The sequence below is a fragment of the Echeneis naucrates genome, chromosome 12 (assembly GCF_900963305.1).
Source record: "Echeneis naucrates chromosome 12, fEcheNa1.1, whole genome shotgun sequence".
Classification (NCBI taxonomy): domain Eukaryota; kingdom Metazoa; phylum Chordata; class Actinopteri; order Carangiformes; family Echeneidae; genus Echeneis; species Echeneis naucrates.
Genome location: NC_042522.1, coordinates 15,443,078 through 15,468,689, shown reverse-complemented (window position 1 = coordinate 15,468,689; position 25,612 = coordinate 15,443,078). Strand labels below are relative to the sequence as shown.

Genomic DNA, 25,612 nt, shown 5'->3' with positions numbered 1-25,612 from the left:
AATCCTCTCACAAATAAAATGAAAATCTCGCTGCATGAAAGTTCCTCCCCCCCAAGGCTAAGACATTCCCACAGACAAGCATGAGTGATGTGCCTGCAGAGTGAGATGTATAGTTACATAATTGGATTTGATCTGACAAATATGAAGCTTTTATTTGTTTTTACAAAAAGTGCAGTGCAAGACTTTAGGATGTGTAAAAATCAGCCCTATCTTTAGAGAAAATTGGGATTCACCGGAGGTCAGACATCACAACAACTGTGAAACCATCAAGAGATTTTAGGAGCGGTATTGAGTCCAGACTAATGACAATAATAAAAACTCAGTTTGTATCACCAAATTTTCTCTCAATGTTCTTCAAAACCTAGTGTTATTAAATGCTGCCAAAGCCAAACACTAATGTGAGCAGTCAGAATGCGTGCAAATATTGATTATTATTCAGGATATAATTTCTAATTAGGAGGATGCACAAGTGATTTTGGTCTACGAAAAACAATGCTAGTAGAAGGTGTGACATAATCTATTAAAAAGTCATACTGTGGGCTGTTAAAGAAAGCATTACCTACTGTCACCATGGTATCAGAATACCTGTGTCTGATCAGGTTGAATTTTTTTATCATCTTATTCAAGAGTATTCAGGAAGGTGTTTTACAGACGGCACAGTAATATTAATAATGTGCTCCAATCTTGCCCTCTTCTTCCGAAGATATTTCAGGTTGTATAAGAAAAGCCATAAATCGGGAGAATTTGTTCAAGCACCTGCCAAAGCTGTATATGCTGTTACCATGCAGCTTATCAAAAAAACTGCGGTGCAAGCAGGTTTTCAGCGACCGTGTCTGCTGTTTGCTTAAAGTAAATCAAGAGATGCAAGCGAGGAATGATTGGGACACGGTAGACGAGAGCCAGAGACAGAGAGGATATGTGTTTCAGCTCCAAGGAAACAAATCAATAGATGTCGGTGAACATTCAGATTCTCGCAACCTGTAGATGAGCTCAGGAGTCAGTGCTGTCTTGTTTTTCCTGGCTGGGCCTGCAGTTTGAAGTGCTTTCCTTCCCCTCCCCTGAGCCCCGCATGGGAGGCTGTTCTGTTTGGCTGAGGCTGCACAGTACAGGCAAGGCAAGGCTGCATTCTGCAAGAGAGGCTGCTGAACCAAGCATTCACAATGGAGCTCAGAGGGAGGGGGAGGGGAGACGGTTGCAGCGAGGCTGGGAGCCTGGGAGAAGGAATGGTGGGAGCGAGGGGAGGGACAAAAGGGAGGCAGGAAAGGGATAATGCAGGCTCTCATCGGTGTTGAGGATAGAGGGGAGGAATGAAGATGCGCAGAATGTTTTGGTGCGCAGTCTGACGTTCACAAAATGTGTAGCTTTCAGGCATCTCACAGAGGCTGGGACAGAAGAAGAAGTAAAGACGGATGTGACGGGAGAAAATAACAGCGGTGTGCGTGGACATCTGGACAGGCTCGTTGTGCTTTATTGTTACCCCTCAAATGCTGTAGCAGGCAATAAATATATTATATATGATACAGCCATACTACTCTGCCTCTAGCTGAACTTGACGTCTGTGTGGACATACTGAGCACCAACTGAGAAACACATGACACTGACACTGACCCAGCATGTGGAATGGGCCAATATTTTCCTTTCAGACATATGTCACGTCTAATGTTTGTATGAAGTTATCTTTCATTCATACACACCTTTCAATTAAGAGACCTTTTCCGTAGACATTGACATGACATGTCTCCTGGCTGCACTTCACCAACTACTAATGAAATGAACCCCTTGGACACATGGGGAATATCTCGTATCCTGCTGGTTATTAATACAGTGTAGGTTTTTAACCTTCCGATGAGGAAAAACGTGGTTGAAGTGCAGCAATGTTTTCAATTCAACATGGGGCTGCATCATGATAACAATCTTATGACAACAAACAGCTTAAAAACTACTATCACATATTTAGGATTGGGTTAAATATATTTAAGCAACCTGTGCTTTGTGTACTACTGTGCATCTGGTGCACAAAAGCGCTGAAGACAGAGTATTACTTTTGTGGTTTGCATTTAGCAAAGTATCTCACCAATCATCTTCCAGTTTCTTTTTACAACTGCTGCCAATTTAATCGTTGCAGAAACAACAGAAGTGTAACTTATAATGTTAATTACTGCTGCATTGTGTTCAGGTGTGCCAGGCCAGAAGGCACAGTAGCCTTTTTTTATCAAACATTTTGTGTTATGTCATGGTAGGAATAAACAGGTGCAACAAATAACTATGGTAATGGCTGAGTTCCCTGTAGGTTGCTTCATATTGTGCTTGCCTGTTCAGTAGTAATACTCACTAGAGCAATTAATGGCTGTAATGGCCAAAATGTTGCCTGTAAAAGATTTAAAAAAAAAAATAAAAAGAAGAAGAAGTTTAAAACATCTCTGGGACATGCACTTAAATACAGCCCAACAGTTGTTAATGTTATCCGGAGAATTTCCTTATTTAAAATGAACAATCCCTTCGGTAGTGTGCATTTAACTTCAAGTGGTCATACGCATTAAGGATGGAGTGGGACAAGACAATTTCTCCCACATGAAACATAATCGGCATTTCTTTTATCCGCCATGACAACCTTGATTACATGTCTATGATTGTAACCATGACAACAAAGACCTTCCAATCTAAGAAGCAAAGCCTTAACTTTTTTGCATGTTCATCTTCGTTAAGTATCATAGAGGCTGGTTTGCGCCAGGTGAGTGCAGGAAAGTACCAAGTTAAAGAGAAAAAACATTTTCTGTATGCTGAGTAGTGCCATTAACAACTCGTCAGGAGTTGCCTCCCAAGTACACCCCATGTTGGTGGATGCAACAGTGTCCAGGATCCAAATAACAAGGACGAGCCGCAACTGCAGATCACAGACACATTCACACCAAAATGATTCAGCATCAGCACAGCCAGCACTGTAAATTAATGAACTGCAGTATCAGTAATATGGAATAAACCATTTAAGATCATTTAAACTCTTTTCTTTGTTCTTAAGTTACTTTTTTTAAATATAGTTTTTCTCATCCATGCATAATATCATCCTTTATTTTTTTTAAGGGTGCACTAGAATTGTGTTTGTGAATATGTCTGTGTGTGTGTTTGTGTATGAGACGGATTGCAACCTTAGAATGCTACAAATGGGCAATTTTACACAATCTATAGTTGAAGTGGTCCAGAACTCCTGTACGTCGTGGATAAACACTGGTGCGTTCCAAACTCTGATGTAACGCAGGGCAACACTCTTGAGAAACATGAACCAGGGTTAACGCTTTTAATGCCATGGTTGATGCTTTTATTGTACGAAAGTTGAACAGAAACATAGTATCTTCCCTGGTTATCCTCTTTCTTGCGCTGAAGGGCAAGCCCTGTAATAATTAATGGTGTAATCACACAATAGGAGAAAGACTGCAGACACTCCACTTTATCCTTTTCACAACTTTCACAAATAATTTAGAGGTAATTGGATCATGAACATATCTGAATTTGAAAATCCCCATTTTATCCTACCTTTCTCTTTGAAAAAGCTGAAACAGAAAGAAAAGAGTTGAAGCTTCTTATTTTTTAGCTATTCCACCTCTCATGTGCCTGGCACTGGCTTGTGCTGATGAGATGTACGTTATTGTAGTCCGAATGATATATGGGCATTTTAAGGACTGCTGCTGAGTGTAGTCTTAGCTATAATAAGTGCAGCACTTCACCCATGACCACTATTAGCAGAATCTGGCGAGAAGGCTGTACAAACAAGCACAGAAGACTTTCACTCTTTCTCAGCTTCAGAGAGAGCTGAAATGGGTGTAGTGTGCGCTCACTTATAATTTTCGCTGCATATCCTACTCCGAGGCAGATTGTCATTTAGTCTCTCAGATGTTTACGATTGTGCTCCGTATTTACTGATCAAACATCAATGGGTTTGACATTACAGACAGATAATAATCCATCAGTTTTCAGTGAAATTGAAAGACCTGGTCTACTTAAAATGACATGAAAAACTATATTTCTATTTTACCAGAGAAATATAAAGATATTGCTGTTGCATTTCTCTTTTTTTTCCCTCTTCAGTAATAGTTTTCTGTGACAAACAAAATTCATTTTGTCAACGTTTTCTAAAAAGCTATGTAGTCATTGTAGTTCAGGAAATCCAAGATGAAATCCACTGTTTTGTATTCATATTTATGACTTCACCTGTCCCGTGCTAATCTGCCATGAAAATAACCATTCCATCAGAAAAAAATACATTAACTCAGTTACAATTTGATTTTCACATTCGAAGTATTGCACTATAACATTATTTTGTTATTTTTAAAATTATATTGAAAAATAATGAAAAAAGCACACTAGAAAATTAAATATGTTTGTCACTACTGTTAATGTGGGACTAGCTGGCAATGTCCACATTCAGAGACGGTTCATGTGGTGTTTGAATTATTACAGTGTATGCTGCTGGAACACAAACATTTCAGCCATCTGAGAGGTTTAATATCTTATGTACACAGACAGCAAAAGATTAGAGCATCACAGATACGGATAGCTGGTGGGGAGGATCCAGTGTTGACCTGTTGGATTAATAGCAAATATTTCTGGTTGATGGGATGATATCATTGATGTTAGTTATGTCAAACATACAGATTTGGTGGTTAGTGGTTTGATGGATTGCATCTGATGGGTGACTCACTCTTCATCATCTATCACTTTCTTGTGTGTGATTCTTATTCTTAATTTTTCATGCCACAACATTTTTATTTTTCATTTCATCTTTCATGTTTTCCTCTCTAATTCTTTAATGAGAATTCAGCAAGATGATTTTTCTGGTTCAACAAGGGATACAGACACAATTGTTAATCAGCCAGTCTTCAAATTGCACCTCATTTAATGGCACCCAATGCTGCTGTTCATGCATAAGTGATACACTCTCTTGATAAAATGCATACAGCACAAATGTCCACCACCACTTTACACTGTGACATAGAGCAGCTCTGAAGAAAACTGTTGGCCTTTATAGGTCAAATCAGAACTCTCACAACTTTGTCATCTCTTTTTTCCCCCCATTCCCTCGGATATGGGATGAACAGGAAAGACTTAACTGTGACATTTTCAAAGGACTGCTTGAGCTAACTCCTCAGAGTAAATTGCAAAGCCTGATCCTTTCAACTGCTGCATTTCTGAACATTTGCAAGGTATCTAAGACGGCAAAAGTAATTCTCAAACAATATTAAATAATTTTTCTCTTAGTCTTAATGCCAACATGAATATCAAATATATTTTAATTGGAAGACATGATCATTCGTACACTGGGCGCTTCATTACTTGGAAAACCCTTGAAGCTAGAGTCATTGTGGGCGAGAGCTGCAGCCTGTTTCGCTCATGTGGCTTAATGTGGGTGCCACTGTCATTCAGAGCTCTCTTTCTTCTTCATTCCTCACTTGCAATGTTTTAAACTGATCCACCAACAAAAAAAATATCTGGAAAATTGGCAAATCCACATTAAACCAAATGGACCTATTAGCTGATCCTTCACAGTGAAAGCCTCAGACTGTTGCCAAAAATGACTATTACTTTTATGTAAATGCAGTCTCTAATGGGAGTGGTTCTCTAAAGACATTTTTAATGTATGAAAGCAATATAAAAATGTATCCTGGTGAAATTGCATGCGTTATCTCCTCAGCACCTTAATCAGCTCATGGGACCCGTGAAGGTCAAAGAGGTTAATGAGTTCAGTGTCGGTTAAATTTTGAGTGCTCACAGAATGAAAGAGGACTACAGAGGAAACCATTATTCTGTTCATTGTTGAAAACAACACATTTGGGGTGGTTATATTGAATGATTCATGAGTTGTAAGGCTGAACTAATTTTCTTTGATCATTATGAAGAAACGATAGACTCTCATAAACATGCAGCCGTTTTGGGGAATAAGCCTGTTGGCTGCAGTTTGTTTTAGCATAAAGACTGGACCCACACTACCCCACTAGCACCTCTAATATTCAAATCTGTGAACTAGTAGACAGATTTACCTTTGGAGAGTCCATGATATCTGTTCTCCACTATTTTCAGGCTTAAGAGAAGTCTCAGTTACAACTGTATGTGTTCCAACACGTCAAACTGCTCCTTTAGTGAAGTGAGTATGATTAAGTCATTAAAAGAGTTGTCAGGTACTCCTTTAAGGGAGTCATCAACAACAGTTGGCATATTTTCTTTTGCTCCTTGAGAGAGAACTGAAGTTTTATTATTTTCAACTGAAGCCACACCAGCATACTAAAACACAAAGACATTGGCCATTGAAGCAATGCAAGATGAAGAATCAATATATTGATCAATTCTGATTCAGAGAAGAGTGGTTGTTTTTCCAACGCTTATTGAGAATAATGGGGACGGAGTGGAAAAAGGAGCAATGGAATTTTTGGCCAGGTTTCACAACAAGGGTCCAAACAGCTGTTCCATCACTTCGAACTGGGTGACACATTTTTTTTTTACCCAGAAAGACTTGATAGATGAAACTGCTGTATTGTAAAAAGCATTACTTCCCTCTTTCATTTATATATATATATATATATAATAGTTCATATAGATTTACTTCATCTCCTGTCATACCATATGTAAAACATATTGCAAATTCACTAATTCCATGTTTCCATGTTTGTGTCTTCCAGGTATTTATGAGCAGACATTTCTTATATAACTGCAGCCAACCAATCCTGGATGTGAAGATAGCCTTTTGTCAGGTGTGTGTTCCTTACAGGTAAAAAAGGTACAGTATTCATTCCCTTCCATTTCCCCTTCATTGCTTTATATGTTGTGGTATAATCTTCTATGTTTGTTTTTAAAGCTAAGTAAAAATTAGTTGAGAGATGATCTGGTGTAAAGGGCATATTGCAGGTAATTTTTTTAGATGTATATAGAATCTTGTCTAAAAAAAATACCCTTTGAAAAGTTTTTTCAGGACATAAGAGTGCAAATTTAGTCCAAAAAGTGACAGTTTTGCGCTAAACCCCCTTGTGGAGGTTGCACAAACTCCAGCCTGTCAGGACATCGAGTCCACAGCTATCCTAACAGGAAAAAAACGCCGTGCCTCGGTGCGTTTTGTGCAGCTGAAGAGACTTCACGGCTGCATCAGCTACGACAACGACCCTTTAGACCGGTGGATTATCAACCAAGCGATCTGATGGAGTTCAACACGGGATGCTGAAGCGAGAACCCTTCGGTGCACACAGCTTGCTCAGCTCAGTTGTCCGAGGCAGGCTCCGGTTGTGCCGGAGAAATTTAGAGTTTTACAAATCTGCTGAACAATCAGCATTATTATGAACTTTATTATCCTAATTCATATATGGAAAATATCAACGATGCATGTAAGTGAAATTCCCTCAGGATAAGTAAAGGAGATAGCTATCACATATATCATATTTATAATAATTAATATATACATACAATATTTATGTTTCCGAGTTCGGGATGTACCATTCCTTCGCTAAGCCCCGCCCCCTTTGGTTACTGTTGCTATGCCAGGCTGTTCTCTGTTGTCTGAAGTTCGGTAGGAAAATGTCCGGTCAGCGTAAGTCCGGTTTCCAGAAAGGAAAAGAAAAGAGACTAAGAAAATAAAGGGATAAGACATTTTCTAAATAAATATTCTTTAAAAAGCTGGTGACGGTGAAGCTGCGACGAGAAACGTAGAGCAAGGTAAGAAACAGCGCAGTTAGCTTGTAACGTAAGCTAACTGGTCAGCGCTAATGCTAACGTACATTAGCCTAGCTTAGCTTAGCCCGACACAAAACGTTATCTTTGACAGAAACAGCGGAGTTTGGTAGCTCCATCAGAAAGGAAGACACAGAGGGGAAGCACTGCACTTGGAGCCTGGGGTGACATTCTCCACTAAGGCCCAGTAGGGATCTACCTCCCTGCCGCACAGGCTCTCCTCGGCTGTGGTCACGGCCTGGCATTTTCCAAACAAGCACCTATCAAACAAAGCGTGGATCACCGAAGTGTTTCTCCCGCTATACCTCGTAGTGTTGACGGATATTATGAGTATGACACACTCCATCAAGAGCGTTCATTTTGATTATCCCCTTCCCCTGGTCTCTCTCTGGTCTGGTGTAATGGTACACATTTAACATTTCCTCTGTGTCAAAACTGAGATCGGGATCAATTGTTTTGCTGTTGCCCAGGTTCACTGCTCTCCCTCTGCCTATGTCACTTCCGCTTTAGCTTTTTTTGGGTATGAAAGTAAATTTTCTCATAAAAACGACTCTAGAAGCCCAATTAATGTATTTACCAGTATTCTTTGAAGAAAAAGCAGTTCCTATATTATTTTTCTAAACATTGATTCAAATGTGTCTTTAACCTGCAATGTGCCCTTTAAGTTTGAATGTTAAATACAAAAAGCATTTCCCCTGTCTGAATATATCACAGGAAATATTTTCTAGACTTGTGCTGACAAAATATTTTATGCAAAGCTAATGCTAAAAATAATTCAGTAGGCCTGGGTTTCCGTTTGAGTTCAACACGTAAAGCGTTTGTCTGTAACTGAGATCTCTACATAGGACAAAAAAGTGAAGAAACTTTGAACCTAATGCTTAATTACCTTCCTCCTCCTGAGTTATGGCAGGGTAAACTCTGTTTAGGATGAAATTCAGTCTCTGCAGTCTATATTGTATGCTTGTCTGTGAGGACTGTAGTTTGCTACAGGCTATTCCACAATAGGTCGAAATTACTACTATGCTTTGTGTTAGAATGTGGCCTGTTTAATAGCTACTATAGATACACGCGCACAGTGGCTCTCGTCCAATGTATTGAAATAATAAGATAATTGATTTTAAGGATTTTTCAACCCTGTTATATTAACGTGTATTACATCTCATAGTAATATAGTTTCTTGTGGCACTTGTGAAAATCCTAGGCCTCCCAATAACGCACAGAGCCACAGCTTTGTTTGGTTCATAATTGCCCAGTCAGTAATTTCAAGATATTGTTCTTGTGATATCATTTGTACATCTTCTATGCCAGCAATCATATAGAATTATGACTAGATTCTCATGTGCACATTAATATATGACAACATATTTTAGTCTAGTTAAAAGAGAAATAATTATCTTACATGGCCATTTAAGACTTTACATTTTTGCATGAAAATGTGAACTCGACAGTACTGTGTGACCTGTCGTGGTTATACTATGTTAACAATCTTACTAATTAGCTAATTAATATACACTTTTCATTCGTTTGTTTGTTTGTTGGAGTACCACTCATAATATAAAATGCAGATGAGCTGGCAAATACATATGGATTCTTCATTGGTAAACTGATTTATTGACCGCTAAACAGTACATCAACAATAACATACTGTATGGATGATACACTTATATTTGAGAACTGTTTGTTTTCATCTGGATGTTTTCATTCATTTTTGAGGTATGAAAATACATAAATCATCTTCATCCTCACTAACAGAGCCTTTCTGTTTTGTCTGCATCATGCAGGGTTTTGGAAAACAAGTGGATGTGTCATATATTGCTAAACATTACAACATGAGCAAAAGCAAAGTGGACAACCAGTTCTACAGTGTGGAAGTGGGAGACTCTACCTTCACAGTTTTAAAACGTTTCCAGAATTTAAAGCCAATTGGCTCTGGAGCTCAGGGAATTGTCTGGTAAGTGCTCAATGTTTATGTCTTGTTTTATATCATAAAGTTTTTTTTGTCTGAATAAAAAATGTAATATGTGATTATCCCATTTAGCTATTTACATCACAATACTGTTAAGTTTAATTTCATCTAAAAGACCCTAATGTGGTTCACCTGTCCAATCAAAACATTTGAAAGCACAGCATGCAGACATGTAAGTCATCTTTGCAGAGACTGTGTGATGAGGAAGTGGAGAAGAAGAGATCTGCCTAATGTTTGAGATTAAGAAGACCGTGATTCTCGAAACGTTTTATCTGTTGAAGTTTTAGTATGTCATCTGAGAAAATAATGGGTCTTTATCTTATAGTAAACAGCAGCATGTTCCTTTAAAAGTTTTTTTGAAAGCAAATTAATATAAATAATTAATGTTTTCCAATGCTGATATATATATATTTTCTGTCAGTAACTAAAATCATCTAAATTATGATATATTAAGAGTGTGAAAAAATTTTATCACCCCGACATTTGAAAATGAACGATAATCGTTGCTTCTGCAAGAAGGTGTGAAAATATTTGTAGTACCATAGTGTTTCTCAGTAGAAACTGTGAAATACTGAGAACCTTTTAAAAAGCTAAATATTTAATTTATCAGAAAAATAAAGATGAAATTTTGGCATGTTCTGTCGTAATGGTGGAGATTGTGGCCATTCATAATATTTGAATTCACTTGGTTCATATCCTCTGTGATCTGCTGATGACATATCTGTTGGGCCACGAGGGTCTAACAGGATGGGCACTTAAGCGAATCCTTAATCCGGATTGCAGCGAGAGCTGGTATTCATTGTAATTCATCTCACGCCCGCCCTGTCAGAATGCAGTGGAACGACTGCCAAGGCTCCACTTAAAGGAATGTGTCTTACAGTCTTTGTCAGGCAGATATATAAGTTATATTGATGTTAATGCTGTGTCACTGTGGTGATATACCTGCCTCAGAGACCCTCCCTAAATCGATCCAGACTGATATGTTTTATTTCAGTGTGTCTCATACAGTGATTTGAAGATTCACTGGCTGTAAACACCCTAAGCCCCCTGCCCTTCCCTTGCCCTATTTCATTGTCTTTCTTTTGCTTCCCATGCCTTCAGCCCTACTCTCCTTCCGCTCCAAAGCAATTTTGGGCATTTGAGAAGGAGCTTGGGCTGCCTGTAGCTGCTAATGCTGGGACTATGCCCATTTGAAGGATACTGTGGCGGGGGATGGCGGGGAGACAGTACAAATCTAATTTAACCTGCTCTGGTGTTTGTCACTTGGCTCTGCTCACAGCTGTCAGCTGGTGTCATATGGTGATGGTATTATCACGACCAAACCACGTAAAACCCCAAAGATTTGATATCCTGATTCCAAAGATCAAACGGGACACATTATAAGAGTAGTTACTTTCAGATGGTAAGAAGCACATCAGAAGACCATAATGTATATTTATGTTGGAAAATCATTTTGTCACAATGAGTGAATATAATGAGTGACTTTCTTACCATGCATAATCTTTAGCATAATCTCCAACCCGATGATGTAATCGCATTTACATCAACATTATTTGATCCGACTTTGCACAGACTTTGCATGTTGAAAGTGGACCTCAAATAAACCATACTTATGAAAGAAGGAACAGATGCAAATGTTTTTTTGTAAAAATGAGCTGTGAGAAAGTTTACATTCTGCTTTTTTTACGCAATGGAGAGAGTCTTGGCAGTAAAGCCTGAGAACATGGTTATGAGGGGACTGTTGTATCATTGCTGCTGCTAAAACTCACTCTGTCAGTGCTGTCGCCCACAAACATCCCAATCTGTGCCCATCTCTGTCCTCATGACTTGTGTGCTCAGTCAGGATGAGCTTTCAGAAGCATCTTAGGAGGGATGAAGGCTTTAAGTAGTTTAGCTGGTCATGACATCATCTTTCACTCAGCTAGAAAAGTGATGACTGACTCAAATCCCTATTGGATCAATGCTTTTATGAAGGCTCCACTGTTTCCATGGTCACACATCATCCCTGGCCTGCAGTCTCCTCAGAGACATGACGAACCACAGCGTATCCTACCCAGCCATCTACAAACCCACACAGGCCATCTACTTGATTAGGGTTGCAATAAGCCTGCATACAGATGCCTTGAAACTCGATTTGAAGCATCTTGTTGGGAGAATTTGTCACAGAGGGAAGATAGAGCTGAAAATATGATCCACACAGCACTTTCATAGCAGATTTTCCTCGTCTGTACACCGCCGTTCATAGAAAACCAACATAAATGTGCCCAAAAAACCCAGACCCAAAATGTTCTCAGGGGTCTGGATTGTGTTGAGCCAGCAAAGATCATACTCTGCAGTAATGACCTTTAAAGTGGCTTGAGCCATTTTGTGAAAAGAGAAACCATCAAAATATAGCCAACCTATTTCCCATAATGCTTCATTGAATTGCACTTTGTGGGCTATTTTTGTACATGAAGTAACATCAATATTACAGACTATTTTTGATTATTTCAGAGTGTTTTGTATAATTATTGTCACCATCAGTGGTAGAAATGTAATTGAACATTTTTGGAAAATGTGATTTGCATTGTTCATATCCATTACATATGATGCCAGAGCCAGTAGACATTTAGTTAGGCCTTAGTTAAGCCTGGGAGCAGCTATCCTGGTTTTGTCCGTGGACATGAAATGGGCTGTTGTTCTTGGACACAGTCACTTCCTGGAGTCTTGTGCTTCAATTCACACAATGTCAACAGTATGAAGAAGATCAGAAAACCGCCTGTTATTCTGACAGGGGAGAACCCATATACTGCTATCACGTGGTTTTCATTTCATTTGGAGTTCGCTACATTTGCTGTGTTATATACCAACGGGGGTTTAATGTGTGAACACAATCAAATATTGTCACCTGGAAATCTTACTGAATGAAGTGGAAGCAATTGTGTTAATGTTACTGGATCTGATTTGGATGCTATGGATGCTAGAAAGCACATTTCTTAAAATGAGCATTTTTCATTTGATGGATTTAAACCAATGCGGTTGTTTCTTTTTGTTTTGTTTTGTTTTTTTCAATTCTTGATAGCCGTATTAAAACATGGTTTTAATGTTTATCTATTACTGACAAGCTGTCACCAACGTGGGAAAAATGTGTTATAAAACAAAGTAATGTGACACCTGTTTCCACGAGTCTTTGTTTGGCTGGTGATGTGGAAAATCATCCTTTTGTCTTAGTAACCATCGCCATCCACCATGGATTGTTACAATGACAACCTTTCACACTCGCGCACACAGTGAATCATCCAGCTATGAACACAGCAGGAAAATTGCTTCACTGTTGTCTCTTTTTTCCCCCCACTGCAGTGCGGGCTATGATGCTGTTCTGGACAGAAATGTAGCCATCAAGAAGCTGAGCAGACCCTTCCAGAACCAGACCCACGCTAAGAGGGCATACCGGGAGCTGGTGCTCATGAAATGCGTCAATCACAAAAATGTAAGTGGTTTCAGATGAGATGGGAGCAGAATTAGGAAGTAGGGAAAGATATCCATGGTCAGAATGAAAAGCACTTTTCAGTCTGCGTCTATTTTTGTTTCCCAATAAATCCTTTGGCAACAAAATAGACATAAACGACTGCAATGTTGTCACCGTACTAAATTCAATGCCTCCAGAAAAGTACCAAACTGGCAGGAGAATGAAACAGAGCGCACTCAAAGGCATGAATGTAATCTCTAGTGCTGCAGTCTGTGTTCTCCTCTCCCCTCTCTGTTTCTCTCCCCTATTCCCTATCATCCACATTTGCCCCCTATTCTTTTGTTCCATCTCGCTACTTCGGCTCGCTTCGTCTCTTACTCGGCACTGTCCTTTATCGGGGTCATTACCAACTTGCATCTATAGTGCCTGACAAAATCTCATTTCATGTGTGTACCCAAATGCTGATCCGTTCCATACTTTTCTCTCTTGCAGATAATCAGTTTATTAAATGTCTTCACACCACAGAAATCATTAGAGGAATTCCAGGATGTGTGAGTATGCATGAACCTTCTTTGAATAATTACATTTTCATGAAAATGTTTAATCCAGGTCATCTAATAGACAAAGGAGGTGGCACTTGTTTTAATTTAATTTAATATATCAAATGACAGAGAAATGAAGGGCATAAATTGTATTATTCATTGTGTGCTCATTACTCCTTCGTATCGGCAGTTGTGACAAGGCAACCTCTGAAATGTAGTCAGTGAGAGTACTGTAGGTGTAACTCGAGGCTGCTTGAGATATCCTGCTCTCGTACTGAATGATGGATGAGATCATGCTCACTTTTAGAACAATCTTTAGGCGAACAGCACTGCAGAGGGATTCATGCATGTGTTTATTTTTATACACATGGTAGCAAGGTTGTAGACTTCAAACTGATTTTAGTGGACAACAAGCTGTTCAAATTTCTAAACACTGCATCTGCAACTCAGCTTATTTATTTTGAAACCACTGTCACTTCAATATAAATCATTTTTCAGGTACCTAGTGATGGAGCTGATGGATGCCAACTTGTGCCAGGTGATTCAGATGGAGCTTGATCATGAGAGAATGTCCTACTTGCTCTACCAGATGCTGTGTGGTATCAAACACCTGCACTCTGCTGGCATTATCCACAGGGTAGGAAAACAACACACCTCAGTTCTCCTGTGTTTCCTGATTATACTTTTTATATGTATTGATCCCAATGTTAAGTCTAAGATGAGTAAACATGAAGGTAGATGGTAAAGAGAACACTTAGTTGATTCCTGTTTCTCCCATGGCTGTCCCAGGTAATGTCAACTCTACAGTGGGATTTGGCAAACATGGGCTTGATGCATGGGGAAATAGCCATCCCCAAAAATATACATTACGTTACATTGGATTACAAAATAAAACAAAAATGATAAATGATAAATATTAATCAAAATAAATTGATTCAGACAAGCAATTTATGCTTGCTTCAACTCATATCTTGATATAGTCTTTTGTAGAACTGTCAAAAGTGACAGTGAAACTGTCATCAGAAATGAGATTTGTAAATTAAATAAAAACAGTTTCTCATCTCAGGCTTTTCTCTCTTCTAACTCAGGACCTCAAACCAAGCAATATAGTGGTGAAGTCTGATTGCACCCTGAAGATACTGGACTTTGGTCTGGCCAGGACTGCAGGCACAAGCTTCATGATGACCCCCTATGTGGTGACTAGATACTACAGAGCCCCAGAGGTTATTCTGGGCATGGGATACAAAGAGAATGGTGAGAATGAACAAGATTAGAGTATGCATTAGGTATGAGTTTATCAAGGACAGACATCTGTGAAGGATAACACAAGAGTCATTTTATTGTTTCGATCCCTTTATTACAACCTCTTATGTATTTACGGTCCTCAATTAAACAACTCATAGAGACTTAACATTGACTGTGTAGCAGTATTTGCTAATAAAGCTGCATCATTAAATGAAGCAGCTTTATTGGATTTTTTTCTAAAACATGCAGTCATATTCCTGTATCGGCAGCGAACCATGGAGGTCCAATGAATTAACTGAAATCCCCGCAAACATTTTTCGGTTAAGTTGCACTTTACAAATAAGCTAAAGTGATTGATGTGTTGGAGGTATGACTTACCGATCAAAAGCTAGAGCCTAGAACATCAGAAAAAGGATTGAGTGCCAGAAAAAAAACCATGACTCATTAGCCCAATTCCCTCCATGAATCAAAACCTACAGGCTGCAGGACTTTGGATTTCTTGTCACTAGTTCATCCTTCTAAGGCTCTGCTTTCTATTTTATTTCTGCTCTTCGGCAGCACTGTCTATCTTTGAGTTTTCTTTTTAATTTGTCTCTGTGTAATGCACATCTCACTAATTATTTCTCCCTCACAGAATCACAGCTATTCTCTAATCAAGTTTTCTTCCCTGGCAGAGATAGATGTGGTGGACACTAACCTTTGCTTCCCTCTCTTTTCTTTTGCTTCCTGTTTGCCTCACCCTCACCTCTGTGCGTGCAGTGGATATATGGTCGGTGGGATGCATTATGGGAGAAATGGTCCGCCACAAAATCCTTTTTCCTGGTCGGGACTGTATCCTTATTAACACGTAACAGCATTAACTGATGGTAATACTGTTTACTTGTTCCAGGATAAAGATGAATTCCTGAGCCTTATAAAACTTGCTTTTTAAAATGTTTTATCTGCTTAATAAATACCATGCCAAGTGCAAATGAATAAAATAGTACCTACAGGCATGTGGCCAGTTATACTACCTTCAACATGGTATTGCAGTCTGATTTTCTTTGGTTGTATCAATTTACACGCTTAGTTACGCCTATTTTGAAGGTGTGGATGTGCCCGGCCCGATGTTCTCTGTATGTAACTGAGGTGAACTAAACTACACTCACATCTGGCTGTCTTAGTAATACATGTCCAACTGATCTTCTTTTAACACTTTCAATTTAACCTGTAATAACATCATAGGCATAATAAGTTATCACTGGCTGTTGTCTGAATCTTAAGCTTCAGTCAGTCACACATTTCGGCAAGAGGATGTATGCTCCCCCCTTCTGTCTCTGAATACTTAAATGTTTGCTATTTGGAGGGTTTCTTGGAGTGCTACCTAGTGAGTTCTCCTGCAGTGTGAGGGGGCTGTAATTATATCCCAAGAAGACGTCTTTCAGCAGAATGGATTTAGATAAATAGTTCCCCATGCTGAGTTTTGTGCATTTGTGCACATTTGATGTGTATCTCTCCATCAGAGGGTGTCCTGGGGTGTGAGTCAGACATAGTTATTAAGCTCTCATTGAATGCATAGTCATTATGAGGATCTGTTAATAGAAGCTGAGTTGAGCTCCCCTGTCAATGTGGGGGAAGTTGAAGTGTCAACTGTTAGTGCCTTAGGCTTACTGACACACTAAAGAAATCCAAAACCAAATATGAATTGATTCTGTCAATATTGCCACTTCTTCAATGACATGGTTCTTAATTGTTGTCCAGAAACTATTAACAACATATGTATGAGCCACACCACCATTGTGTGGTCTTTTATTATGATGAACACGGCCGCTGTAGTTGGTTTTGATCCCGTAAATCCCATAAACACCATGCTGTTGCCATAAATACTCGAAGGTGTCCCATATCCCCGGCTGAAAACAGCCCCATATATGAGTGACACCATATATTGAAAATATATGGTGTCACTAGCCATGCCTTTAAAACAAATGATTTAAAGTTGTTTAGTGGTGCATAAGCAGTGATGCACAAGACCAGTGTGTCTGCAGGTGTTCATTTGGCAGTCCAGGAGAGAGTAATAGTCCGGAGGACCAGAAAACCCCTGCGACCTCTCGCTCATTCTGTCTCAGCTCTCACAGTGACCTGAAATTCTTATAATCTAACACGGCACTGTTGGTACTGTAGATCAATGAAATGTATCTTCAAGCATATTTGTTAATCTTCTGCTTATAGATCAGTTCTGGACTGGTACCCTGCCCAGTCACTAATCTTAATTTAGTTCATAGACTTTTTGACCCGTGGTATTGATGTGGCTGAAGTTGCCTGCGCCTTCCTGACTGTCTCTCAAATGATGATATAGAATAGCAGTGCGTCTGCACAACTCACAGCACTATGAGCCTCAGGATGACTGGATGTTCAACAGCCATTTAGCAGTACCTTAAATAAGAGGCCACTGAATGGTGGCAAGGGAGCTGTTGTCTGTTTGTGGGCGACAACTTCTAGTCACTATGATGAGCAGTCACATTTTTTTTAAAGGGTAAGAATGACAAAAGATGAGGAATTCATAGGAAATTCTATATATACAGTCATCTAGGCAGTTGAATGTGTCTTTTCATAGATAGTGCACTAGTAATGCAAGTGTGTGTATGCTTGTGTTTGCGTGTAACCCCAGTGGACATGTGGTCAGTCGGCTGCATCTTTGGAGAGGTGATAAGAGGGACGGTGCTGTTCCCTGGGACTGACCGTATCCTTCTGACCTCCTGGTGCTCTTTCCCTTTGCATCATATGTAAACCAGAGTATTGCACAGTGTTTATTTCAGAGCTGTTGTGCTAAGGAGCACGATGCCCCTGTTCAAAGCCTAAATATCACAGTGGAGCGTTGTGGTGCAGGCACACTGAGGAAAAAGTACCTCAAGCTTTCTGTGTCAATCCAGCAGCTTGCTAAAAAGCCATGGTTAAGAGCCATAGTGGAGAAAAACCCAAAGCAGCCTGACTGAGCACTGGCTGGATCGTGGCCAATGTGCAATGGAGACAAAAAGGATCTGGAAGGCTGTGGTGCTCCAGCTAGATGAAGTCAGGGATCTCTGGTGACACTGGCAGCAAACTACCCCAACTGGCACTCTGTGTGAGAGGATGGGGAGCAGAGGGGTGGAGTGTGTGTCGGGGAAAGAGAGGACATATTTGTTGCCACCAGGGCTGGGAAATACAAGGTGACACACCCCATAGGTATATTTACACATACAAACACAACCATATGCACATGTTGTTTGTTAAGTCAAAAATCTATTCATTAGACATCACTGTTTTTTCAAGTTATTTAAGCTAATTTTAAGGCATCAGGAGGGCAGAAGAAGAATAATACCCAACAAACCGGAGGCAGATTTACAAAAGAAGTACAATAGAAAGGATGGAGAGACTAAATTGAGTTTTCATTGTTTTTATTGTGAATGAACTTTGTTGCATAAACCGAATACACTTTTATGCATATTCTTCTAATGTGATAAACATGAGATATGAATTGATGAATTGATTTAGTGAACACTCCATATACCGAATCACTTCATTTATTTTTGTTCTGGTCCACCTTTTTATGAGGAAATAAAAAGAACCATTTTAATTGACTTGACTTTATGATACAAATACTTTAAGTGAGGGCAGCACATTCTAAAGAACGACAGGACGCTGCATACAGCATGTGTTTCCCTTAAATCTTGACCCACCACATCAGACATTGACCAATGGAACAAGGTGATTGAGCAGCTGGGCACACCCTCGCCAGAGTTCATGAAGAAGCTGCAGCCCACAGTGAGGAACTATGTTGAGAACCGGCCAAAGTACGCAGGCCTCACCTTTCCCAAGCTCTTCCCTGACTGCCTTTTCCCTGCTGACTCTGAGCACAACAAACTCAAAGGTGAGAAACTACAACAAAATGTGAATGTTTATGTCGTACTGTCCTGCATGCAATTGTTCCTTATGCATATGTAAATTTTACTGACTGCCAACAACTTGATGAATGCCAGAAACTTTAAAAGATAAGGTGTAAAAAAGGAATATATTTTCCATAATAAGAAAATCCTGTAGGAGAAAAATGTTTTTGTGGATCAAGCATGAAAGGAGCTATTTGTAAGATTTGCTTTTGCTACATTATCAGTCTTGGTATTAATAGCTATATATTTACCACTCTACAAAAAACACATCAAACGTCCCTCCTTTACTCATGGAAAGCAGCACCAATGCTAACTCAACGTTTTCATGTAACTTCCAATCTGGCCTGAAGATGTAGTGCCATAACATTTAGCACAATCACAGCCTACAATCTTTTCAAACAACACTCACAGCCACTCCCGGCAAGAGAACACATTCAGCAGCAAAGAAAACTCAGAATTGTTCATTTTTCATTACTTAAACAAATCATGACTGGGCATGGGGAGGATCCTTGAAGCCATCTGTAAGTCACAAAAGAAATATGATATTTGTCCATTAAGTGTTTCAATAAGCTATACAACCAGTCTTGAATATGTAGCTCTTGTGGCTTCGGTATTAAAAGTGTCACTGCCGAGTCGTGCTGTACTGTCAAATCCAGAGCTGCAAACCTTTCTGCAGGGTTTTGGTTTATTTCATATATAAAAAATAAAACTTTAAACTCAGCTATTTTTTTTTTAATTTTACATCTTGCCTTTGGGCTTCCTCATTAAACTGAAATATATTTTAGAATATTCTGTGACTTGTGCCTTTGTGATTTCAACTTAATTCTAATGCAGCAGGTTAACAGAGACATAACTTTTCTTTCTTTCTTTTCAAGTGCAGTCTCTTGTTCCTAATGTAAAAAAATGGCAACTATCTTCTATGGAGAAATAGCAAAATGTGTTTTTTGTTTTTTTTTTTTTTTATGTTGCCTGCTTTTACATCAAAGCTCCTGTCTGGTAAAATTCTTATAAATCAGTTTGTATTCTGGCAGCGCCCTGCTGAAATGACAGTGTAAAAGGAGTCGCACCCACACAGACAAAGAGAGAGAGAGCGAGAGAGAGAGGAAGAGGCTGCGTGCTGCTGTTTTGTATGTTTTGTACTGTGACAGGTTGGAACTGAGTCTGACATCTTTTGGGCTTTGGTTGTTTTGAACTCGAGGACAAGAGAAAAGTGAGATACGTAAAGAATAAGGAGAGGAGGAAGAACAGTGATGGTGGAGTCAGTTTACAGAGTCACCATCTTTTTTTATTGATGTGTTGATGCTGAGGATAAAACTGCAGAAGGTGCACCAGGCTCTTCTGTCTTTCTCTGATCTCATTGCAGCTTCTTCTTTCTTCTTCTTTTGGTTCTGTAGAGCTATTTATAGTGAAGGTCAGTGTGTGTAGGAGTGTGATGATCTGTGGTTCAAGAGTTCTCGGTTTCACATCAGTCCATCAGGATCTGAGGATAGAGAGTCCAACCAACAAAATACAGTTCATTCTACACACAGATGTCTTTACCAAGCTACATGTAAACATCTGCCAGTGGTAGATTATTTTTATTAATCTGAATTGAGCTGTAGAAAATACACAATAGGTGTATGGGGTGAACCAAAATTCTGAATTTAATCAATACACACCAGGTTTGGTGTATATATAAAAAAACATTTATCTGAAATTATTCTGACCTGCAGATTTTTTTGTGTGTTTCATCAGGTTCAGTGCAAGTTGGTATTTTTTGTGTAATCCTGTTGAGAAACAAACAAACCAAAAAACACGCATGAAAACAGAACCCCAATTTGTAGAGTTAAGAATGTGCATCTTCCTTAAAGCTCAAAGTTACATCCAATGTCTTGTCTTGTTCAGCCAACAGTCTAAAACCTGGTAGACAAAAGCACACAAATCTCCTCGCTGAAGGCCTTTTCGAAAAAAACATTTAGTATTTTTGCATGAAAAATACTTAGCAGATTTTACCTGTATATAATCTAGAATAATTAAAAATAAATAATAAATCCACAATAGTCAAAATAAAGTGGTTATAATGTATTCCGAAGCTCTCATTCTGTGAATTCATCAGTCCTTGTGATTGACCTGTGAAGGTCTGGTTTTCCTTTGACAAGCTGCTGTTGTTTATTATTCTCTTTAATCCCTGCCATTTCTAGCTCTCTCCTCCTCCCCGTCTGTTTTATTATGTTTAAAATCCTCCACTGGAATATTAGTGGAACAGCAGAATATTTTCATGCCATTTAAAATCAACCAGATGTTGTTTTTCTTCTTCTTTTTTTTTTCTTTTTTTTTTTTCCAATTCACAGCTAGCCAGGCCAGAGACCTGCTGTCAAAGATGTTGATCATCGACCCTGCTAAGCGGATATCGGTGGACGAGGCCTTACAGCATCCCTACATCAACGTGTGGTACGATCCAGCTGAGGTGGAGGCGGTGAGTAGGCCTTTGGCAGAGCTGTTTATTGATTACAGTCATCTCTCTGTCTTTGATTGGTCAGCACTGTTTAGTGAGTCTCACTCTGTAGTGGTACTGAAAATGATGACGCCAACTTTGCCTATTTTATCTCTGGCATAAACAACAAACAATTTCAGTGATTTACAACAAAAATTCAGAATTTTCAAACTGCTGTATGTGCTATATATAAGTGCAAGTTGTTGGATTGGTGCATTTATGATTGTGTTTTAAATTTTTAGTTCACATCTCATTTTCATTTTTCTCTCACTTATTATTTAATTCTTTATACCTGATTTTTGTAGATAGAGATAAATAACATAGAGTCTTTGCTGCTTACAGTATAAAAGAACAACTCAGTGCATTGTCCAGTTTTGTAATGTAAAAGTGGTGGTGTTTCTGGTTTATTTGGTGAAGTCTAATTTCTTCATCAGTGCCTCATTAGTATGAGGTGACAGTGAGATTGGGGAAAAGCCATCTGCAGCTCCCTAAAATTCCACAGATGCCACTTCGACTTGCAGCAATATACTAATGAGTGCATGACCCGCTGATGAATTTCAGCTTCACTGTTTTGCTCTGTGAGATAACCTGCTGGTTAGCTGTAGTATTTCACACACACCTCCATTGTAGTTATGAATCATTTTTGGAAGATTTTTATGTGCACTTGTCTAAGTTGTCTAGTTATTCATACTGGTGATGGTTTCAATGATGATTTTGTTGTCAGTAGTGATGTGGTATGTATAATATGGCTGTGAATGGCATTTCAACACACATTTTCTGCTGTTTTCCCCTTCTCTAATGTCATCTCATGCTGATGAAGGCCAGAGATCTCATCCAGTTATCCATGGTAAATAACAACCGCCCTACATCAAATTAAAACCAGAAAAGGAAAAAAAAGAAAAAGAGAAACCACTTTCTGGGTGTTCACAAAGGTTAGAGAAATGGACAAAGTTGGTTCAGCAGAGTTAATTATAAATCAAAAATGAAAACATCCATGATACATTATTGATACATTACAGAGAATGTAGTAGTCATGTCACTGGAATGAAGAGGCCTCACTGTGTAGTTGCAGGTCCAAGTGGTGCAGCTTTTGTTATGCATGTGTTTGAGCCAAATCAACTAGGCTCCGTAGGAACTATCTTTAAGATGTTAAGATGAAGTGATAACTCCTGGACGACAAAGCCTACATGACAAATCCACCCTGTCCTGCTGTGGCTGCTGAATGTTGACCTGTACATGCCCCACCAAGGTCTTTTATGGGTGCTCCTGTCACCTACAGTGACGAAGAGAGGAGGAATATACTGTCAGGGTCTCGGGGCTGGATCACTGTGTGACTGATAAGAGGGGCTGACTGGTGTGGCAGGCAGCATATTTGTGTCCTGTTAGAGCAAATGACAATCCTGGAAGAAGGATTTAGGCACTTTTGCTGGACAGCTCACCTGATTTGTACTTATCTCATTGTCTCTGTCAGCCGTGTGGTCCTGAATTTAAGAGCTTAAAACATTGTGATGTATAATGTGTGTTGAGAACAAACTATCTATGAACATTTTAAGTATGTAAACCAATCACCATTGTGTGTGATTGAGGGGAAAATAAGTATTGACCGTTTATTTTCCTTCATCTATATTTATTTTCCTGGGCCCATGTTCTACCTCTGCATGTCTTTCCATAAACCAAGTATATTGAAGTTAACTCGTCAAATTATGTTCCTAATCAGATGTGTTTCTCATGTTCAGATATTTTTTCCATCTGCATCTATTCATTTGTTATCATATTCATATGGCTGAATTGGACTTTATTTAAAGGCTGTACCTGAGTGAACGGTTATTTAAACTGGAGCTTTCCGGTGATCTCAGCCTTATCAATGTCAAGTAAATGGAATCTGGTTGGCTGGGCTGGGAGCTAAACTGTTACTAAAATGGAGCGTGCTCTCTCTTTCTGTCTATCTCAGCCTCCACCTCAGATCTACGACAAGCAGTTGGATGAAAGAGAACACTCCATTGATGAATGGAAAGGTGAGACTCAATAAACCAAGCAAAATGAATAAATGGCAGATATTCAGTGCAGCAGTTTAACAAAATTTTGGGGATACTGTATACTTCATCTGCTGGATGACAACATGGTCTGCAAAACCATCCATTACATCGCCATCGTAATGTTTTAAGAGTTATGTATGTTCTTTTTATTCTTCCTGCATATATACCATACTAATATATTATGTTTGAATCACCCTCTCTCACAACTTTACTCCTTGGTAGAACTAATCTACAAAGAGGTCATGAACTTTGAGGAGAGAACGAAGAATGGCGTTGTGAAGGGACAGCCTTCACCTTCAGGTACTCTCAGTGCATAACCCTAATCGCTCTGTAAGTGAATTTACTATAATCTTAATGGAGTTACCCTTTGTAATTAGAGAAACCCATTGTGCTGTTGACCATGTGTCTCTGTCTCTTGCATCTCAAGTTGAGTGTTGTTTAGTGAAGTGGTGCCATTTTGTGCAAAGTGTGTTTTGTAAAGGCTGTTGATGACTAATTATTATATCTGCTAATATTGCCTCCCAGTGCGGAGAATTGCAATGGTGATTTTATAATTGTGTATGTGTATATGTATGCACATGTCATGACTTAAAGTTTGGGTTCTTTGGGATCCATCACAGTAAATTTCAGTCTAACATTTTCGACTCATCTCCAAGCAAACATGTGCTGTTCTCATAGTTTGCCACAGAGAGTCAGTGTGGAGTCACTTTAATGGTAACACTTTGGCCAAGCCATCATGGCGTGTGGTAAATAACTTATTGCTAAGTGAAAGTAACAGATGTTCCCCATCAAAAAACACTACAGGGCCATTTTGTTGATTGGAAAAGCACAGGGGACTGCAGAGATGGCAGAATCTGCTGACCAGGAGAGGTAACAGCTGCATGTGCAAATGAGTAAAAAGGTGACTGAACACTGTCTCTTCTTATGGACAAACCACTGCTTCTTCTAGAAGGCTCCTAATCCATCTGACTCATCCAAAAAGAAGTATTCATATCGCAGACAATTCCTAGTTCCAAGATGCTTTCTTTGCTTTTTACATCTTTGCAGTCTGAAGCACATTTGAAAAAAAAAAAAAAAAAAGCAAGTCCATAAAATGAATTTGATGCATATTGCAACAGCTGTTTTCTTTTTCATTGCTTATTCTTGACTTCGTCGTTCTTTTACCTCCCATCCACTTGTAATTAAGCTGATGGCTCTGGTGTCTGATGCCGAGTGCAGTCGACGCAGTGCAGTGCAGCAGCTGCAGACGGCGGTGTTTTACTGCAGCAGGAAAACAGAAGAACCGGGAGCTCTCTGGTGCTGCCACATCCACATGCTGGATCTTGCCTCTTTAATGCCATGCTATTATTAATATGCACATTAAGAATGATTACCCTACACCATAGCTTTTGAGTATTTCCAGAGATTACTCCTAATTAATTAAGGATTAAAATCCTTTATAAATCTTATCCGTATCCTTCTTCTGCATGATAATCTTTAACAGATATGTTCAGTGCATTTACTGTAAATAAACCTACAAATCCAGTGCCTGCTGGAATTGATGCCAGTCATTAATCCTGATTTGTTCTGTGCTTTATTCTGGGTCATCTGAAGGATGTACTCACCAGCCTCCATTAGGCAATTACCTCCCACAGAGAACAGGCATAAAGAGCAGATTCATGAGTTGCTCCACTCTACATGCCCTCCGTACAAATTATGGGAATCCTGATATGCCTGGAAGCAGAATTTGTTGTTTTAGTGTTTTTTCACTTTTAAAACTCCTATGTCTAAAGCAGACTGTCTGTTTTGTTCATAAAGCTTTCCAGAGAGAGCAGAGCCCCCTCACTGAGGATTTAATGAAAGTGCTGACTGAACGCTTGAAGGAGGGGCTGTGTGGTTCCTGCACCCCTTTTGACCCATCTTTATGAAAATGGAGATTAACAGCCTTGTCTGCTTGTCCACAGCTAGTAGACTGGATTGATAGTTCTTAAATTAAATCTAAAAAATGAAAAAACTTTACTGCCAACTGCTCCCACCTCTGACTTTAAAACGAGATCAATGCAGGAAAATTGGATTGTTATTTAAAAAGCCTGAATGCCTGATCAAAATGAAGTTTGTGTTCCACTGTATGGCTGATCATAGCAGACCTTTTTATGGTGCATAAATCCTAAATATTGCCATATCAACACACACTTATGGATTTCTGTAACTCGCAGCCTTTGATCGTTGATCAGCCTTTTCTGTGGAACCCATTGGAGCCAAACTTTAATTTCCTTTGTCTCATATAGGCACACTGTGATTGTGGTGTCCCACA

General features: G+C 39.2%; 1 protein-coding gene across 8 annotated transcripts in view; it reads left to right on the top strand.

The window, feature by feature from the left end:
* Nucleotides 1-25,612, top strand: part of mapk10 (mitogen-activated protein kinase 10) — a 33,440-nt gene that overhangs the window by 3,245 nt on the left and 4,583 nt on the right. For 2 of the 8 annotated variants that reach the window (XM_029515039.1, XM_029515047.1), the window contains exons 2-13: nt 6,669-6,740; nt 9,489-9,658; nt 13,013-13,142; nt 13,614-13,672; nt 14,162-14,300; nt 14,752-14,917; nt 15,668-15,739; nt 18,612-18,794; nt 21,141-21,265; nt 22,104-22,130; nt 23,235-23,298; nt 23,542-23,619. In XM_029515039.1, the coding sequence (XP_029370899.1) occupies nt 6,669-6,740; nt 9,489-9,658; nt 13,013-13,142; nt 13,614-13,672; nt 14,162-14,300; nt 14,752-14,917; nt 15,668-15,739; nt 18,612-18,794; nt 21,141-21,265; nt 22,104-22,130; nt 23,235-23,298; nt 23,542-23,619 (1,285 nt within the window). Of the gene's footprint in view, nt 1-6,665; nt 6,767-9,488; nt 9,659-13,012; nt 13,143-13,613; nt 13,673-14,161; nt 14,301-14,751; nt 14,918-15,667; nt 15,740-17,555; nt 17,628-18,611; nt 18,795-21,140; nt 21,266-22,103; nt 22,131-23,234; nt 23,299-23,541; nt 23,620-24,505; nt 25,496-25,612 lie in introns of those variants that run through there. The other 6 variants (XM_029515044.1, XM_029515040.1, XM_029515046.1 and 3 more) reach the window with 6 other exon arrangements.